General features: G+C 41.5%; 1 protein-coding gene across 15 annotated transcripts in view; it reads left to right on the top strand.

Moving 5' to 3' along the window:
* Positions 1 to 19,106, top strand: part of UNC13B (unc-13 homolog B) — a 207,562-nt gene that overhangs the window by 145,288 nt on the left and 43,168 nt on the right. For all 15 annotated transcript variants that reach the window (XM_086868136.1, XM_086868133.1, XM_086868139.1 and 12 more), the window contains 9 exons: positions 1,782 to 1,951; positions 2,814 to 2,929; positions 4,759 to 4,922; positions 6,923 to 7,073; positions 8,060 to 8,128; positions 10,351 to 10,440; positions 11,844 to 11,978; positions 12,778 to 12,911; positions 13,810 to 13,895. In XM_086868136.1, coding sequence (XP_086724262.1) covers positions 1,782 to 1,951; positions 2,814 to 2,929; positions 4,759 to 4,922; positions 6,923 to 7,073; positions 8,060 to 8,128; positions 10,351 to 10,440; positions 11,844 to 11,978; positions 12,778 to 12,911; positions 13,810 to 13,895 — 1,115 coding nt within the window. The remainder of the gene's footprint in view (positions 1 to 1,781; positions 1,952 to 2,813; positions 2,930 to 4,758; positions 4,923 to 6,922; positions 7,074 to 8,059; positions 8,129 to 10,350; positions 10,441 to 11,843; positions 11,979 to 12,777; positions 12,912 to 13,809; positions 13,896 to 19,106) is intronic.

The following is a 19,106-nucleotide window of genomic DNA, read 5'->3' as shown; positions in this document are numbered from 1 at the left end:
TTATTGCTACTTGGTAAATGGCTCTGTGCACCAGTTGTGTTTTGAGGCACCCTGCATTTTTGAACTCTGAGCCTCTGCAATACTGCCAGCTGTACAGTAGTGCACCGTGTCAGGAACAGAGGATTTCTTTCACATACTTAGGCTGTATTGCTAGCAGACATGGCAAAGCACTTGGATAAATTTGAGAGCTACAAAGAGCAGCTACAATACCAACCATTGTCTGCTTGGGAACACTTGTTTGCATGGTTTTGTTGGGGAAGACATTCTTGAAGTAAAGGAGGAGGAAAAAGATAGGAAACAAATATCTAACTTCTTTTATTCTGAACTCTAAATACAGATTTGATTGCACAGCAAAGGCAGGGAGCAGCAATGGCTCTGCCTGTGATCCAAGCTGCATGCCTTTAACCTTGTCCATATAATTCCCAGCTATTATTCTCTACTGGAAATATCAGTAGGAGCTGCATGGATGTCTGTTAAATGTTGTCCTGAATCACAATGGTGCAAGAGCCCAAATGGCTTCTTGGCAGAGAGCATGCTCATAGCCAGCCATTGCCACATCCTATTGACCAGGCTTAGCAGAGCTCTTTTGACCCATTTCTTCTTTCTCCCTGTTGCTTAGCAACAGATGCAGCATGTTAATGTTAAAAAGGCTGGAAAACAGGCCTTCAGCAGCAGTTGCCTGTTTTCATAGGTTTTATTTGCTTGAGGATAGACATTTGTAGTGGTTATGGTGAGTAATCACCCTTGTCATGGTCTCATATGAGCATTCAAATTGCTTTATTGCATGCCCTGTAAATGAGCAGAGTTGTTATAATATGGTTCTTCCCACTTCTGGCATTCAAAAGCTTGTTTGGATCTACAAAAGGTATCTGAAAGACCTGAAAAAGAGGAAGAGTCTGTAAATCATGTCTGTGCATTAAACTGGAGGGTGCTAATTCATGAAACAGTAAACTGCTTCTTTTAATGGAAATGTCTTTATTGATCTGCCCAGAGCACAAAGTATCAGTCTAAGCTGTGAATAATAGGCAGAATCAATTCTAGTAATTAAATACCAATGTTCTAACTGCTGTATCACACCCATTGCCCTCAGGCAGTGTGGTGTATCATCTGATTGTATTGTATTATGCATTGATACACTACTGCTGTGTGACTGTCTTGAAGTAAGAGATCTACCTCCACCTGAGCTATTTATCCTTTGTTAGAAACCAGCACAAAGGGTGTTCATCACAGGTCTTCACTGTGCTAACCTAGAAACTGCATAAAGACAGGTGGCCCTTACAGCCTTCAGCTGAGCAGGAGGCCATTGATGGAGAGAGCTGTTGAAACCAGTTAGATGCTGATTGTCATTTTTGGCGGGGGTGTATGCTGGCATTAAGCAGCCTAGCTATCCTCAGGCTTCTGTGGGCTTCACAGCAAAACTGACAGCTGTGAGAGAATTCCCAAGTTCTGTGAGCTGCCACTGAGAGTGAGGACAAGCAGCAGAGTCACAGCCACTTGGGAAGTCAGAAGTTGGTGGCTGAGGTTGGGGCAAGGGCGGTCGTTCAGCGTGCGTTTGGAGTGCATTATCTGCCATGTCGCAGGAGCATTTTAGAGTGCACCAACAAGTTGTTGTGTGATTCATATCAGACACTCCACTTTTGAATAAATATGCATTGTTTACACTTTGCTAATCAACGTCTCTCTGATGTTGGAGGAGTAGGTCAAGAGGAATACAGAGCATGTAGCAAATAAATGTTGGCTGCATTGCGCACTCATAAAATTACATTTTCTCTTGTTTGCAGTGAGTGCCATAATTCCTCTGATCGGATCAAGGTGCGAGTGTGGGATGAAGATGATGACATCAAGTCCCGTGTCAAGCAGAGGCTGAAACGCGAGTCGGATGATTTCCTGGGGCAAACAATCATTGAAGTTCGCACTCTGAGTGGAGAAATGGATGTGTGGTACAACCTTGGTGAGCAAAGCCTTGGGACTGAAAATGTGTCCTGTTGGTCTGGGAATGTTTGAGAGCACTTGGATGTGTGTGGACTTTTTGCAAGGGAAGAAAAGTTTACATGGTTTCAAGGGCATATGATACTGCTGCAAAGCAGCTGCAAAGCTGATCCCAGTTAGAAGGGAGTGTAGTATGTCAGAAGGTTGATGTTTTTTCTCTGTCAGCCGTTGAAAAGTACAATGGGAGAAATGCTTGGAGCAAGATTCTATTCCACTTCTGCTGGAGACATGTTGTCCAGTGTTCTTTTTCTTGGTGTCAACACAAGCATTTTACCAGTCTGCAAGAACATCAGGTGCACTGCACTGGGCTAATAAATTGTTGAGACCTTTTCCAGTGACTGTTGTAGAAAGTACCAACCAGCAAGCAACCAGATGGTGGTGAGTTGATGGAATCTATGGACCTGTCATCTCCTAGGAGATCCAAAATCTTCTTCCAGCAGCTCCCAGGAGTTCAAGGCTATGGTGAGGTTAGGGACAAATTCCACATCAGTCATCTGTTCTCAGAAAAGGAATACAGCCTTGGTGCTTCTGGTCCAGCTGACTGAATCCAAGACCCTGTAGCACATTTGGTGGCAGAAAGGCTGTCTTATGTCTAAAAATGTACATAGTTCTAATTAAGTGTGTCATATTGAGGATGTATCATGGCAGTTGTTTTCTTCATGTCTATTTAGTATTATTCAGTGTTTTGAAAGAAAAGAGAAAGTTTTCTCTGTGGTGACTCAGCCCAAGGTTCCAGCAGTATTTTTTGCCAGTGTTGTCACCCTGAGATGGCTGTGCTCTGAACATGAACAATGCATATAATTGCTGATGGTTTTGCCTTCCAGAGAAGCGAACAGATAAGTCTGCAGTGTCCGGGGCTATTCGCCTGCAAATCAGTGTGGAGATCAAAGGCGAGGAGAAAGTGGCTCCCTATCATGTTCAGTACACTTGCCTTCATGAGGTAAGAAGTGGGGACATCTGTTCATTCTGGCTATTGAAAGAGCAATTTTCTGACCTTTATTTCCTTGAAATGTTCCTCCTTGCACTAGGTGAGCTTTCTTTTCCCTGCCATGCAGGCCTGGTGACACACTGAATCATCAAACCCACATTTGTCAGGAAGGCAAAGGCAGCTTTAAGCTGTTTCCCCCACACTGGGGACTGGGTGGCTCAGTCTGTCCCACTGTCACAGCTCTGCTACTGTCAGGAAGAGATCAGGCTTTGCTTCCACTCAGAGCCCATGTTGAGTTTAAGGTGGCGAAACCTCTGAATTTCCTTGAGGGATGTTTCAACATGTATCTCTGTCTTTCTTTAGAGGAAGCATACTAAAATGCATTATGAATAAATTCTGATTGAGAAGGGAGTCTCTGTCTTGGGCTATTGAGTGATGCAGGTATTGGTGGTATAAATTCTTTTGTGCTACTGCAGTGGTGTATAGTTATGAACAACTGCTGGGGAACAGGAGATTAACCTGAGGTTTCTGGGTACTGACCTGTCTCAGGATGGACTGAGCTGGACAAGCAGTGCTGCAGAAGTTGGAAGAAATCCAAAGATGATTTGTGAGAAAGACTGAAGGGAAAACCTTGTCTTGGAGAGATTCCCAGTCTATCTGTGTCAAAGAAATGGCAGACAGCAGGATCAGTCTCAAAAGTGCCAGAATAAGGAGGAGTAGTCAGAGCCCTGTATACAAAAATATCCTGAGGTCAGTGAGGGTTAAGCAGATTCATCTTACACAGGGAAGGACAGTTGTATCATAGAGGGGAATGTTCATCTACAGGAGCAGCATATTTATCCAGACACTGAACTGGATGAGCCCTCTGGTGTCTTCTGGCCTTACCAGGGAGCTCTCTGCAAGATAAATATGAAGCTCAGAAAGTAGGCTTCTTTTAGTAGGCTGTGTTGTGTCCTCCAGTACATATTTATTGTTTTTTATTTCAGTGATAGCTACTATTTGGTAACCTGTTTTGGTTTTATCCTTTGAACATGCATGATGGCTTGCTGCTCTTTTTTTTTGCAAATAGGTATCTTTTCAACTATCACCTTTTTTCTTTTGTGTATTATAAAATGAAGATGATTTGCAGCAAGAATAATATAATCAGGAAAAATAGTACTGTATAGCAGAGTCCCCTAGCTACTAATGAGATCATTAGACTTTTGCATCGCTTACTGTAGGGAGCCAGCTGTCTGAAAGACTGATGAATCTGTAAGGGACATGGATTTGAAGATTACTGAGAAATACACTGAGCTGCATGTGCAATTTCTGCATAGCAATGGTAGCTGAAAACTTTAGCAGTGTTAGATAAAGTGAAAGGTTATGTTGAATAATAATGCAAGTTTCTAGTTGTTAGGGGTGATCTTAAGGGTATCTTTTTCAGGAAAAGAAATCTGTTTGGACTGTTCTGTATAATAATTACCATGCTGATACAGAGTTGTTATGTCAGCTAGTTTAAATAGCTTGTCCAAATTATGGCATTTTCATTCTGAGGACAGAAATGCGTAGGTTTCAGGAAAACTAATTAGTGTATGGTTTTAGTGCACTGAAGCACTCTTCTGCATCATTCACATTGTCTGCTAGGTAAAGCTGTAGGTGCACATGTGAAAAATTCAGCTATGAGATTCTTTCAAGAAGAAAAGAAGGTAAAAGCAGAAAATACAGAGTGGGCAGGGGAAAAAAAGAGGAGGATAACAAAGAAATTTGTGTTAGTGCCACCACCTCAACAGTTCCACACTCTTCATGAATCTTAGTGGCTTCAGCAGCCTTGCATACCAACTTGTTCCTGTTTTGTTTTTCAGAACCTCTTTCACCATCTCACAGATGTGCAAGGGAATGGGGTGGTGAAGATCCCTGATGCCAAAGGAGATGATGCATGGAAGGTGTATTTTGATGAGACAGCCCAAGAGATTGTGGATGAATTTGCGATGCGTTATGGCATTGAGTCAATATACCAGGCCATGACGTAAGATGCATTTCCTGTGTTCCTTAGTGCAGATAATTAGTGTAACTAATTGATGTAACCCTCGCTGTTTAGCAGATGAAGTGTATCAGTAATGGAAAGCTTGGCAGCGACTGCTGCTCGTTATGGGGCTTACTGTGAATAGGAAGAGACTTCCTGTCTTTGAATCACTGGTGTCCTTAAAGTCTAGAAATTATTGTCTACCGTTTCTGTTTTGAGACTCTTGAATCTCTCTTTGAGAGCTCTTCTGTTTAAAAGGTGGTGCTCAAGGTTCTCACTGAAGATTTCTGATAATACAAGAGCGTATGAGGTTTTGTGGAAGCATTTGTCCTACACGTCTGTTTTGGCAAGTGTTACAGTCCTTTGAAGTGACTAATTTTCCAGGTGCTGCTGAAAGCACTTACAGAAAGTTTGAGTAATGGTGCCACTGATTTGTCCTCTTCGGAGCTAGGCTAATGCAGTTCTGTATCTTCAAAGAACTTTTTTCTTGTCACTATACTCTTACTTGGATTTGGGATTAATCATTCTTCCTCTTAAAGGCTAGTATTGCTATACTTAGCTCATTTCTTATTTCAAATGTAATATAAAATGTAGCAGACAAAAGTGAACGTCTTCACATTAGAAGCTGGAAGTTTTGGGTTACGGGTCCTTAGATGAGTTATGAGCTATACTTACGTCACCTTGCAAGCAGCTTTTCTGTCTATTGGTTTAAGCCAAAATGGAAAAGAATTGGCAGGTTTCTCTAGAGATCTAGTCACTGCTTATAGCAGGGCTAACTTGGAAGTTGGACTAGGCTGCTCAGGGATGTGAAAAATTTCCATAGATGAAGGTCTGCCACCTCTTTGACGAGATCCTCACTCCTCACAGCTTCTCTTCTTAAAGCTAAACAAAGCCATTTCATGTGCTTATATTTACCCAGTGCCTAAATGACCAATTGGTACATAAATGTCATGTAACAAGCATGGTTTTAAACTTGAAGAGGGTAAATTTGGGATAGGTAAAAGGATGAAATCTTTCATAGTGAGGGTGGTGAAACAGTGTCTGAATAGGCAAGGGTGCCCAGAGAGGTGGTAGATGTCCTATCCCTGGAATGTTGAATGGGGTTTTGGGCAACCTGGTGTGGTTGAGAGGGACCCTGATCACTGCAGAGATTGGACTACATGACCTTTAAAGGTCCCCTCCAACCCAAACTATTCTGTGATTCTGTGAGTCCCTCAGGGAGAAAGTTACATTTTGAAAGTAGTTCCCAGATCTAATCTGAGAACTCCATGAGTACTTCTACATAAAAATGGTCCATGTTTTCTGCCTTCTAGAATGAACTTTACTTCCCATTTCTCATGATATAAGACCTCTTAATCTCCAATTTTTTATTTCTTTTTTTTAGGTCTAACAGATTTTTTTATTTTTCTTTAAATCATTTCACAAGCCTGGATGCTTCTAGCATAATTTTAAGATTTCCTGGAGGAGGGTTCCTTGCATTTAATGATATAATGGGAAAATGCAAATGAGCAGGCACACTTCATCCAGGCTGGATGGGTTAGCCATAGGGAATCACATATCAGTGCAGCACAGAAATACTAGTGTGTACTCTCACTGGACATTAATGCTTTCCAGCTGCTGCTGCCTCAGGAGACCTCAGAACCTGCGTCTGCCTCAGGCAGCAGCAAATCGTGTCAATTTCTTTGTGTCGGGCTTGGTTCTAGGAATTGGCATCAGGACCCAGGGCATTGCTAAGTCATGTAGTGTTGGCAACAAATGGCTGAGAAACTGTTTTATGATCTGGAAATGGCTGCAGTGAAGGGATTTCTCTTTGTTTTGAGCTGTTGTCTAGATGACATCTTTCTGAATAAAAACTCTGAGATGCTGGAGTTCTATAAGGTGATGAAACGTAACTTCCATCTGTTCATGGTGCCTGCCAGCAGAAGGGGTCTATTAAAGGGATAAAGTCAAGTCCTACTGCACAAAAGATACTAGAATGACTTACATCACTGTCCTTTTTGCAGGCATTTTGCATGTCTCTCCTCTAAATACATGTGCCCAGGCGTGCCAGCTGTGATGAGCACCTTACTTGCCAATATCAATGCTTATTATGCACACACCACTGCCTCCACAAATGTGTCTGCTTCGGACCGCTTCGCAGCCTCCAATTTTGGGGTAGGTTTGTACGTTTGGTGATGTTGCACAGACTTCTTAAATTTGCCTAGAGTGCTTCCAACCTCCAGTAAATAACTTGTTCTGTTTAAGGAACATTAAATTTATGAGGAGTTGGAAGCACTCTTCTACACCAGGCAAAGAGCATGGGTTTATTGTCTTCATCATCACGCATTTCAGATATCAATCAGTGTAATGCATTGTTTATTCTTTGTGTTCACATTACAGTGGAGCACAGATGGTATGGAATGAGCAAACAATACTAGCTCTGCATGTTAGTGCTGTTGGTAAAATATACCATGTGATCTGGTAATTTCAGAACTTTGTTTTTAAAAACAGCTACTGCCTTTAAGAAAAACAAAAAAGCAGCACCACAAAAGAAGTCTATCTCCTTAATGGTTAAAATGTTTTGCATATAACTGGTGGTGGTGTTGAGCATGCTGGAAAAGTATTTAGAAAAGCTCATTCTTCCCATCAGATTGAGAATTTATTAATAGATTGAGGCGTTGTTCACCATGCCAAATCAGAATTCAGTGGAGAGACCTGACCTCAAGGAGTTATGTCACAAGAAGCTGTAGTACTTGTCACTTATATAGATAAGATCATAGAGCTGTATCATTGCTCTGAATTAGACCCTTTTCTGCCTGTAATATATTCATCTCTGAATAAGTATTTTCTCTCAGATAGAAGTTTAGTGTAAACTGCAGAAGGAAAGTCAAAATAGTTTCTGTTCTGCCTCTACATCAGGGTGATAATGGAGTGTTTTTCCTGACAGTTCTGATGTTTCACAAACTTCAGAAATAATTACAGTTTACAAGTAAATCCAAGAATCAAAAGTAAATACTGTTTGCACAATGCCATGTGTCCATACTGCTTTCTTCTGCTCTCATGAGATCTGAAACTGATTACCTGATACCTTGCTGCTTACTCTGAACATTGATTGGACAGTGGTGATATATGAATGTTTATTGGTGTTTCCTGCTCAACAGAAAGAACGATTTGTGAAGCTTCTGGATCAGCTTCATAATTCACTTCGGATTGATCTCTCAATGTACAGGGTGAGTGGGAACAAACAAAATCCTTTCAGGTGTTCTGGTGGACAGAGGGGAAACACACCATTTGGTTTTCTCTTACATTTCTAACTTCTTGCATAGTTTTAAGTGTCTTAAGGAATTGTCATGACAAGCTTGTTTCTGTAATGTGCCATTTCGTTTTCCTCATAGATAGAACCTAGACCTCTCTTTTTTAATTCTATTGTAATTTCCTCAAGATTTCTGAAATAATTTAAGCATTGTGAACTGTGCTAATCTCTGACACTTTTCCAGAAGTTTCCAATCCAAACTGGATTGAATTAAATAATTTTAATTACTATTGTCAGCTACTTTGGGTATCATCTTAAAAAGGAAAATAGACTTTTCTCCCCTGCTATGAGAGAAATATTTTTGAGGACCATGTTGTCACTTATTTTAGGCTTGGCAAACTCAAATCACAATGTATGGTCAGGTTTGAGATCCCCCCACTTCAGCAGATTGTGAAGAGATGAGTTTCAAATGTTGGCATTAGTCCAACAGGCTTCATAAACCCTCCACTTTATTTCTTTGCTACTCCTGAGTCTGTATTGTCTTATCATGTGACTTGGCTGGGTTTTTTCCTCTAAATTCTTTGCTATATTATTTCAATCAGTGACTAATTCATTGAAAATTTTGAAAGCGGTCACAAAACGTGAGCTTTGATTTTATTTAGTTATCCACTTCTGATTTTAGCATTTACCTGAAACCTGGAAAAACGTACAGAGGAGAAAAACACGAGGAGATTAAGAGACGTGCATTAGGAAGACAAAACAGACAGGAAAAGGGGCAAAGTGCAAAAGAAGATAAAAGGAATATTGTGCAAAGAGCTACATTACTAGAAGGAGAAGGTCTAAATAGAGCAAACTGATCCACAGAGTAGCAGAGGGAAAATTACCAACCCATGATAATAGGAAGATGTAGCAGTGTTGCCTTTTTAGTTTGCTTGGTGTTCAGTAAACGCTGCTTTTTGGTGGTTAATGCATCTGAAATGTGCACAAACAAGTAAGATCTTACATAAAGGAACAGATAAGATTTGTGTCGTTTCAATAATATAGGTGTTATGTAATTGATATTATATATACAGAAATGTCTGAAGCATTATGGGAGGATTTAGTAATTATTTTAAGACTTCTAAAGGACAGGTTAAGTTCTGAAAGAAAAGGTGTTAGTTTGCAACTTTCCAGACAGGAGATGGCAATTTATATACATCAAATGGTTTATATTTAGGTCTTGACCCATGGAAGTCTTTGATTTTGATAAATACCCTGAGTTCCAGAGAGTCCATATGTGAACAGCTTAACTCTAAAGGAGAGTTGTCTCAGAAGGACCATCTACAAATGACTGCAAAGAGCATCAAATTCTCTGCAGTGGTTAGCTAACTGCAGTAATACTCAATTACTACTCTCAAGAGACAGCATATTTTTCTGCAAGTCCTCAGTAAAAAGTGAAAACTGTTCCCTTCTGCCCTTCTCACTTTCATATCTAATAATTTTTGAATGTGCAGATGTGAAGAGAAGGTTGCCCCTGCTGTCTTACTTGCAGAAAAACCAGTCACATCAGCTTGAATGTAAGAGCATGCTGAGGAACATGAATGCTGTTAAAGGACACAGATCCACAGGACACAGTGGGAGTGTAGGAAAGGGCACAGTGCCTGAGGTCAGAAAGAGTTTTGTGCAAGAAGCAAAGCTAGCTGCATTCAGCATACGTATTTACATATGGCATTTCACAGGTTCTGGCTAGTTCCAGTACTATCTTACAGGAACAGTGCTAGTTTTTCCTTCTTGGTCGTGTTTATTTCTCTGGAGAGGTGTTGAATACACCACATCCCTTGGCATCTCAGAAGAGAAGCTAAAAACACAAGCATCGAGTGCAGAAAGGAAAGTGCTCACATAATCAGAGGCAAAAGGCCAGGGCTGCCAGTGGCGTGGCTGTTCCCATCCTGCTCCTTCTGCAGCTGAGGAGACCTTTCCTGCCACCAAGGGCTGTCAGTCTCCTGGTATCCACAGGCTTTACATTTATATGAGAAGCTGTTTAATTAAGCAGATAAGCTTCTGCAGCAAAAAGGCCTTATTTATTGAGCATTGTTTTGACTGGTACAAGCTTCTTGAGCAGGAAATGTTTCCAAGACAGTTTCCTTATTTAGCACATGCTTGAAGCCTTGCATGGATCTGACTGTGCTTTCCAACAGGATTTCCCTTTTCTGTCAACAGAATAACTTCCCAGCCAGCAGCCGTGAGCGGCTGCAGGACCTGAAGTCTACAGTGGATTTGCTGACCAGCATCACTTTTTTCAGGATGAAGGTAGGGATATGGGTGGGGATGGGAATGGCATCTCTGCAGTTTTTTTCCCCCAGGAGTTGATTTCCCATTTTCAAACCATTGTTTCATGTTGTTGTGATTTAGACACTTAAGGAAAATGGAAATCATCTGCTGACCATGTACAAACATCCACATTTTGTCTTTACTTCTCTGTGTTTTGCATTATGAAGATGTAAATTGCTTTTCTCATATTATTTTTCAGTCATAAAGATGACTCCCATCTCCCACCCTCCCTTGCAAAAAAAAAAAAGAAAAAAAAAAGAGGAGGGAGAAGATTAAAGGAAATTGTCTAGTTTTAGGAAGATAATTCTCTTTTTTTAACAACATTAGGAAGGTTTGTCACTACCTAGTAAATATTTTAGAGTTTCTCTTGTAGAGGATGAATTACTAAAATGGGATGGTATCTCTCAGTAGAGATCTAAGAGAGTTGTTATGAATGCTAATGTGCTGGTTTCGTAGCAATGTGTAATGAGATTATTTTATATTACTGATTTTAGGCTTCTGAACTCTTTTTAAAAGATTACAACCTAATATTCTTAGCTAGTACATGTCACTTAAAAATTTTTACCTTACCAAAAACAAAGCAAGTGTTTAATTTGAGCTACTTCAGGAAGTGCTTAAAATTTTACTCCTAAATTATTTTAAGACATTCAGACAGTCTGTCTGTGTTGGAAGCTTGATTTATAGAAATTCCCCAGAAAGTTTAGAGGTGCTGAAAATAGTAAAATTGTCAGGTATAGTTGTATTTGCAGGGTGACAATTGCCTGTCTGTTTAGTGTAAAATATCCCTGCAGCATTTTTCTAAAACCGTGTAACAATGAAATAATGAAAACAGCTGCTGTTGCAAGAGGAGAAGGTGTATTCAGTTGGTATGTCCCTAAGGATTCTGGTTGCTTTAAAATTCAACAAAGCTTGTGATGAAAGATGTACTTAATGAAAGTTTTTTGTATTTAAAGGCAGATGAGTGGTCCTTGGCAAGACTTTCCAGATAAGATGTAAATTGCTCTGCTAGTCTGTTGCACATTCTTCCAATGCTGGGGAAGATTTCCTGCAGGCATTGTAGCAAGCTCCGATAAATTCAGCAGAAATTGTGTATTTGGCTCAGATTATACACATATTGAGACACATGATCTGGGGAGTCTACCTTGGCACGTCAAAATCTCTTTTATGCTTCAAATGAGATAGTGAGGAGATAGTGGGGAAATAAGTGTTGTCACTGCTTTTTTGTGCCTGGGAAGAGTGACCCATTTGTGGTTTCAGGTCACAAGTTGCTGAAAGCAGATCCACCAAGCCCTGACTGGTTTCCAAAACCAGGTGATGTGTCCTTTCCCTGTTTGCTATATGAACTGTGCTTTGTTTGACCCTCTTTGTTGTCCGCTTGCCAGGTCCAAGAGCTGCAGAGCCCACCCCGAGCCAGCCAGGTGGTGAAAGACTGTGTAAAAGCTTGTCTCAACTCCACCTACGAGTACATTTTCAACAACTGTCATGAGCTGTACAGTCGGGAGTACCAGACAGATCCTGTGAGTAGCTGATAAGCAGGCAGAAATCCAAGTTTTCTGATTTTCTTAAGATAATAACAAGAATACTAATTGATACAAAAAGCCAGTGCAAACAAAGTTGCATGACTTATCTTTCAAATGCACAAAATTCATAATCAATTAATGAGCACTAATTAGTAAGGGGAGGATGATAATTGTTTTACACTAACTAATTATGATGTGTTTTGCCAGCCTCAGCATTTATTTGTGAAAGGAAGGTTTGATGTAGCTTTGAGCGAGCAAAAGCCAATTACAGCAAATGTAGGCTGATCAAGGAAACTGTCATTAGCTTATGTAAACTTCAAGCAGTGAGACTTTGCCTTGTTCTCAGGCACCCAGTATCCTGCACTGGGTTTAGGAGGTGCCTCTAGACACAAACTCTTCTCAAATGTGTGAGAGCTCTACTGGTCTCTCCGTAGTAATGCACACACAACATGTCAGCAGGGATATAGTCACTAACCAGGTGCCTAAAGAGTAAGTATTTGGAATAGGCTTAGGGCAAATGATGTCTCAGCAGGTGTCCTGGAGCCTGGCCTGCACCTGGCATGGTAGATGACAAAACAGGGATTGAGGGATTTGAGGCCACCAGTTACCAACGTGGTTTGTCATGTTACTGTGTTTGGCATTACATCAGACGAGTTGCCAGCAGTCATTAATAATTTTAAGCTCTTTGGAAGAAAGGATCCTCAGGTGTTCTTGGAGTTTTCATGGTGATCTGCATTTGTCAGCTTTTTCTTTGCCCTTACATTTTATGCTGGTTTTCCAATGGCTTCCTTCTCAGAACAAAACTCAGGACCTTCCTGCTGAGGAACAGGGCCCCAGCATCAGAAACCTTGATTTCTGGCCCAAACTCATCACTTTGATAGTTTCCATCATAGAAGAGGACAAGAATTCTTACACCCCAGTCCTGAATCAGTAAGAATCCTGTGTGTCATGTATGGCTAATGCTAGTCTGTGTGTGCTCTGCTTTATTTGTTAGACTGCTTTCTATCTCTTCTGTCACTTGTGCATTTGTAGAAGTACTTATCTTGTCTGTCTGTCTTTCTGTCTTATCTGTCTCTGTCTATATAAATAACTTTTTGATGGGGATGGAAGAGTTTCAAAAAGTTCAGTTACGATGGCGTTCGAGCACAAACACCCTGATTATTACAATCCTGAACTCAGGGATGCACCTGAAACTGGGGTGAGAGTTCTTTTGGTTTTTTCTGATGTCGAGCAGTTCAGGGGTGCACATTAATGCACACAGTAGTGCTGTGGTGCCTTACATTGTGGTTTAGGAACATGGTGTTCAGTGCAGCACTGGGAGATTGCATTGGGTGGAGTTTGCATAGCACTGGAAAGGACCTACCTGAAGTATGTTTGTTTAGCTGGTGGATACCCCTCCCACAGTCCCACAGGGCAGAGAGAGATGGAGATCCTACAAGGTGTTACACACAGAGACCTAGATTATGCCCTAATCATCGTTGATCTAACATGATTAGCAATCACCTATCAGCCTAGTAACCCTCAAAGGGGAGAAGGAAAAAAATGGACAAGGAAGGGGAAAAAGGTGCAAGGGCACTAAGATCGTATTCCCAGAATGACTGCGTGTGCCTCTTACAGGAAAGATGTGCAGGACCTGTCTTTTTGAGTTAAAACATTAATCTGCCATGGAGTCCAATCCATGATCTGTAATTTTCACCTGGTGCTTTGTCTAGGGTGAAGGAAGCGTCTGTAACATTGAGCTTTTCAGCTTGTAGCATAACTCAGAGCTAAATAAAGAAGAGCCCTTTGCTTTGACATATGCCAAAGCCTTTTCCAAATGTCCCCTCAGGTTTCCTCAGGAGCTTGCAGTTGGAAAGATCAGCGCAGAAGTGATGTGGAGTCTTTTTGCCCAGGATATGAAATATGCCATGGAAGGTAAGAGAATGTCTCACTCCTATTAGCTGCCTTGTTGCTGCTCGCTTGTTCTCCTTCTGTTTGGTGAAAATGAAGCTTAAGCTCATGAGCAGCACCACTGATTGGAGCAGGGATTTCTAGTGGTTTGTTTGTGCACAGCTGGTTTATGGGTCAGAACTGAGGCTGAGATCTGCATGAGCTGTAGACCTCTATGTCAGACTGTGTTGCAAGCTGTTTATTGACATCCCAGCTGGTTTGAAATCAGAAGTTCCCTTTGGCCTTGAAGTTACAATGGCTTGGATCAGCAGTCAGCAGCAGCTTCATCTTCCATTGTACTGTGGCAGAAAGGGTTGGAGAAGTTGATGGACTCTGGGTTGTGCCATGGCTCTAGTTCCCTGGATAATACAGCACAGGTTGTCTAAGCCATAGGCAGAAAGATGTTAGAACGTTTCCTGCTGCAGACATCTTCATTTCAAATTAGTGTTTGCATAATTCCACCTACTAGTAAGGAAGAAATTTTACTGTTTCTGAAAATGAGTTAGGCATGCAAACATCCAGAAAGGAATTCTTCTTCTTGCAGTACTCTTCTGATGGCTGGTTTCTGAACTTGATTTTAGTTCTATACATTGATTTTTGCAATCACCCCAACCTTTCACAAGTCTCAGAGAGCATCCAGCTCCCACTGTCTCTGCAGGTTTTGGCTTTGTATCATTCGTAAGGTGAGACTGTGATAAAACAGAAGTGCCAGTGCTGTCTGTGGCATTCTAGCTGTATTTATATTCCAGACCCAAGTCAAGTTACTGCTTTTGGCCACTTAAAAAATTTTGCTCAACCCAGTTGTCCCCACTTTGATCTGAACTTACTTACAGGAGTGACAGCCAATTTGACTCTTCAGATTACTAGGAAAAAAATGCTGCTAGAAAGAGAGCTGCCTGCATTTTGTTCTTTGGAAGCAGTCTGTGGGGTTGCTCTGTAGGTGGAAAAGATTGACTCCATTTGTTTTATGAATCTCTGTCAGTACAACAGATGTAGAGACTGTGCTGTCGGGGTACAGTCTTTGCCAGGTGTAGACTTGAATGCAGGGCTGGATGAAATGTTCTCAATTCTGTGTTAGGAACTTCCTGTATATGCTTGTACCCTACAGTGCCTTTATCATGTGAGGTTGAGCTCGTGTAAGAATAGACACTGGGAGGAAGGACTATGACCTACTAACTTTGTTGAAGGGTCTCTTTTATAGTGACTGTCACTGCTTGCTTATGTGTTAGAGATAAGGCAGTGGTGAAAATTTCATGTACTCTTTCCCTAAAAACTGTTCGCTTCTGCAAACCATTTTAACTCCCCTTTCAATTTTGTCCTCATTTATATAGGGGGGATGGAGCACCTCTCCTATGAAGAAAGACACAGAATTTCATTTGTTCAGCCTCCTCGGTGACCTAACTAGGGTACCTCAAGGGAGCCTACAAGAACAATGGAGAGGGGCTTTTTACAAGAGTGTATAGTGACAGGGGGACTGGCTTCAAACTGGAAGATAATAGTTTGCAATTAGATACTAGGACAAAACTCTTCCCTGTGAAGGTGGTGAAGCACTGGCACAGGTTGTCCAGAGAAGCTGGTTTTGCCCCATCCCTGGCAGTGCTCAAGGCCAGGCTGCATGGGGCTTGGAGCAGCATGGTCTAGTAGAAGGTGTCCCTGCCCATGGCCGGGGGATTGAAGTGAGATGGTATTTACAGTCCCTTCCAACCCAAGCCACTCCATGTTTCTTCTACTCCCGTGTACTCTGCTTCAGGAATTTCTAACACATTTTGCTCTCCTACATGTTACAAGTGTCCTATCTTCCTCCTTTATGTGCAGCAGTGAGAATTGCATGTCTCCAGATATAGCTGCTCACCTTCCTAATATTCCCTTTCCCTGTTACATCCAAAATGCAGCTGTAAAAAGGTTACAGATTACATGACTGTCAAAGGGGACATTAATTTTTTTTTTATTTTTTTTGTTTTAATTTGGTTGCCGGTGCCCAGATTAGCATAGTCTCCCAGGTTTCCTCTGTTCATTTCTCATACCATGTCCCCACTGATGACTCTGGGCTTATCTTACCTTTTCCTGATATACTTCTGGTCACTTGTGAGCTTCTTGAGACAAGGATTGGTATCACCCATGAGTTCCTCAGTGCATAGTAAATACTTGCTTAAAAGAGCATCCCTCTTCAAAATATTTTTTGGTGACAAAAGTTGATATAAATGCAGCTGGTGGATGGGATTTTGCATTTTGAAAAAAAAAAAAATTAAAACTGCATGGTAATTTATTTGTAGTCTAACTGTTCAAGTTCTGCAGGAGGGTTGAACAGTGATAGAGTCTGTGTTAGGATGTGTCTATTCCAAATATATATTCAAGAAATGCTTAGGATGCAGAATTCTATTTGAGGCAAGTGTGATTCCTCACACTGCTTTGCTCTCCAGAAACTTGTGAAGATAACCTTTAGAACAAGCTCTACAATAATTCAATTATGGGCCTTACTACATATATTTTAAATACAGATGATTGCATTAGCTCACACTGCATTTTTATTTTTTTTTTTGAACTAGGGAAAAAGGAATTAAAGGAAACTGTTTAAATGATGTGTAGGATGATAATTAGATTTGCCAACCTCAGCTCTTGGCTCTGTCATTTCTCAGGTTTAGTTGATGGTTTTTCTACCAGCTAACCTGCACCAAGAGTTTCATATTCCTTTTCTCAGTTTGTGGCATAATCCCTGGGTACATTTCTTGTCTGCTGTGAGATCAGAAGCTCTCTGCAAGGAAAACTAATCTGTTTTTTGGAGACACGTGCCCATGAGCACAGAGTATAATACTTGCCCCTAATTTTCTTTGTGGTATTTTCCCTTGTGTTCTTCTCCTAAGTTCTGGATAACATGAGCTCATTCACCTCACCAAGTGGTAAGTTCATGCTCTTTGAAGGAGCTTGTAGGTGTGAGTAGACAAAGACTTTCATTTGTTACCCATAGTTTTAGCACTTTGGATGTAGTGTGTAACACTAGCTTTAGTGTTCTGTAGATTTTATGCCTTCAATAAACAGACCTGCAAAGGAGACTTGAAAGACCATACTGCTGCTGTAGAAATGGAGGGTATGTGCTGTAATGAGATTTTGGAGTAGAAAGAGATCAGACCTGACTCTGTGAAACTGCCCCCTCCCTCCTTTCAGCCTGACGCTTCCACACTGCTCTCCAGTAGGCTGTGGGGAAGAGACTTGGGAGGCTCAAGTGGGAGATGGCTTCTCTGAGCTGGAAAGCAGTGCCTGGCTGCCTGAGTTGTTTTCCCTTTTCCCCATCATGCTTCTCCCAGCTGGAGCTTACCCCCATATGCACCATGCAGCCTGTGCAGGAGAATGCATAAATCCTAATTTATCCCTAGCATGTTAAGGGCTTCAGATCTGGAATTCTTGCCAGCCTGTAGATGCTGCAGCAATATGTCCTTTGGGCACCTTCTGAAGAGCTAGATTGCTATTGTGTAAAATGTTCAATCATGAAAATGGAACACCTATTCTCTGTGTAAATCAGCAGCTGGTAGCAGTAGTCTCTGCTGGCAGCGTGTTTGACTGCTGGATCTTATGCCTTTGGCTGTCCAAAGGAGACTCAGTGTCTGAGACACAGCAGAAGCTCCAGGTTCTACCCCACCGGTTTCTCTCACCCCCACAGGAGTGACTTCCTAAGGCACCATGCACAGCAGACCCTCCCCTTGCCTGTTTGCTGGGTCTTTGAGAAGTGTCCCTTGTTCCCCATCAGCCCAAGCAAGAGTACAGGTCAGATACACATGTTCCAGATTTGGTAGGCAGGCTCATGTTACCCTGGAATCCCTGTAGGGTAAAGGATGATTTTTCAAACCATACAGTTGTCTCCACCCCTGAGACGCTGCCTGGTGCTCAAGCAGCTGGACAGCCTCTCTGTTAGCACACCTAGCTGTAGTTAGTAGTTTTCTCACTGTGCTCCCTGAAACCTCTGTCACCCAGAAAGCACAAACACCCCAAGCAAAGAGGCTTCTGCTCTTCCTTTGCTAGGAACATCATGAAAGACAGTTAATAGAAAATCAACGTCATCCTTGACAGCAACATTTCATCTTCGTTTGGACACATCAGTATTAGGAGAGCTGCAAATTGGAAACATCTCTGATAGGAAAAGCAACTGAGTAGACTTGGCAGGCAGAATTGAAATAAATCATTCTGCCACTTTCTCACTTCTAATAAGGAGAAGGGGATCAGAGGCACACACAGGTGCCAGCTATCTAAAGTGTTGACACTTCAACAGCCCTGGTACCTATTAGAGTTTCTTTACAGAAATTTGGCATTGTTTGCTGGAAGTTAACCCATAAAAAATAGGCTAACAATCAAGAAAAAAAAAAATCTGTGACTGAAGAGTGTGGTAGAAGTCCTGTTCTTAGCCTGGAAAGGAGAACTGGACATAGTACTAGAAAGTGTGCTGCTAGGCAGCAGTTCCTTATTAATGCATAATAATATGGCCTTGGTGACTCCAAAAGCTTTTCTCCATGGGAGACTATTTGCAGCTGAAATCTGCTAAGGAAGTGTGAGGGACTTAGAGATCTGTGTGATCTTTTCAGGGTGAAACACAGCAGTTGCTGCACAGTATCTGTGTACTGTTCTGCTGCTGCTGTTGCTGCTAAGCTCTATAAAAGCCAGCAGATTATAAAGCAGAAGAGAAATGTTCTAAGACTGGTGGTTGCCAGGATCTTCACTTTACTTTTTCTAAAATGGGTTTTCAATGTATGTCTCTGACTGATGTGTTTCTATGTCACCTTCAGGTGGTCTCAAAAACATTTCCACTTACAAAGGAAGCAACTGATCAAAACTATGTGGGGTCCATTGAAGGGGGAGGGCAGATGATGCAAGCTGGGAATGAGGGAGGTTTTGTTGGCTTTCTTTGTTATCCAGAACATTTGAGATGTTCATTCTTGTCTTTTCTCTGTCATAAGCCCCTCCTTTCTTTCGAATACGTAAAGTTCTCTTTTATGGTGGTAAGACCTCTCCTATCTTCTAGTTTTCTGTGATTTTTCCCTTAGTGTGAAGTGTCTCCTTTAGTGCCTAGATGGCCAGGTAGTCCTAGTAGCTGTACTTAGGTTTATGCTTCTGTGGCTGCTTTGCATCTTCTACTTCTGCAACTTAGAAGTATTTTAGATGCAGGAAAAGGCTTGAATTGCTTGCTTTTAGTGCATTGTTTAATTTTGA

This window comes from Cyanistes caeruleus, chromosome Z (assembly GCF_971803275.1).
Source record: "Cyanistes caeruleus chromosome Z, bCyaCae1.hap1.1, whole genome shotgun sequence".
Taxonomy (NCBI): domain Eukaryota; kingdom Metazoa; phylum Chordata; class Aves; order Passeriformes; family Paridae; genus Cyanistes; species Cyanistes caeruleus.
The sequence above is the reverse complement of the archived record's forward strand: the minus strand, read 5'-3'. Positions and strand labels throughout refer to the sequence as shown.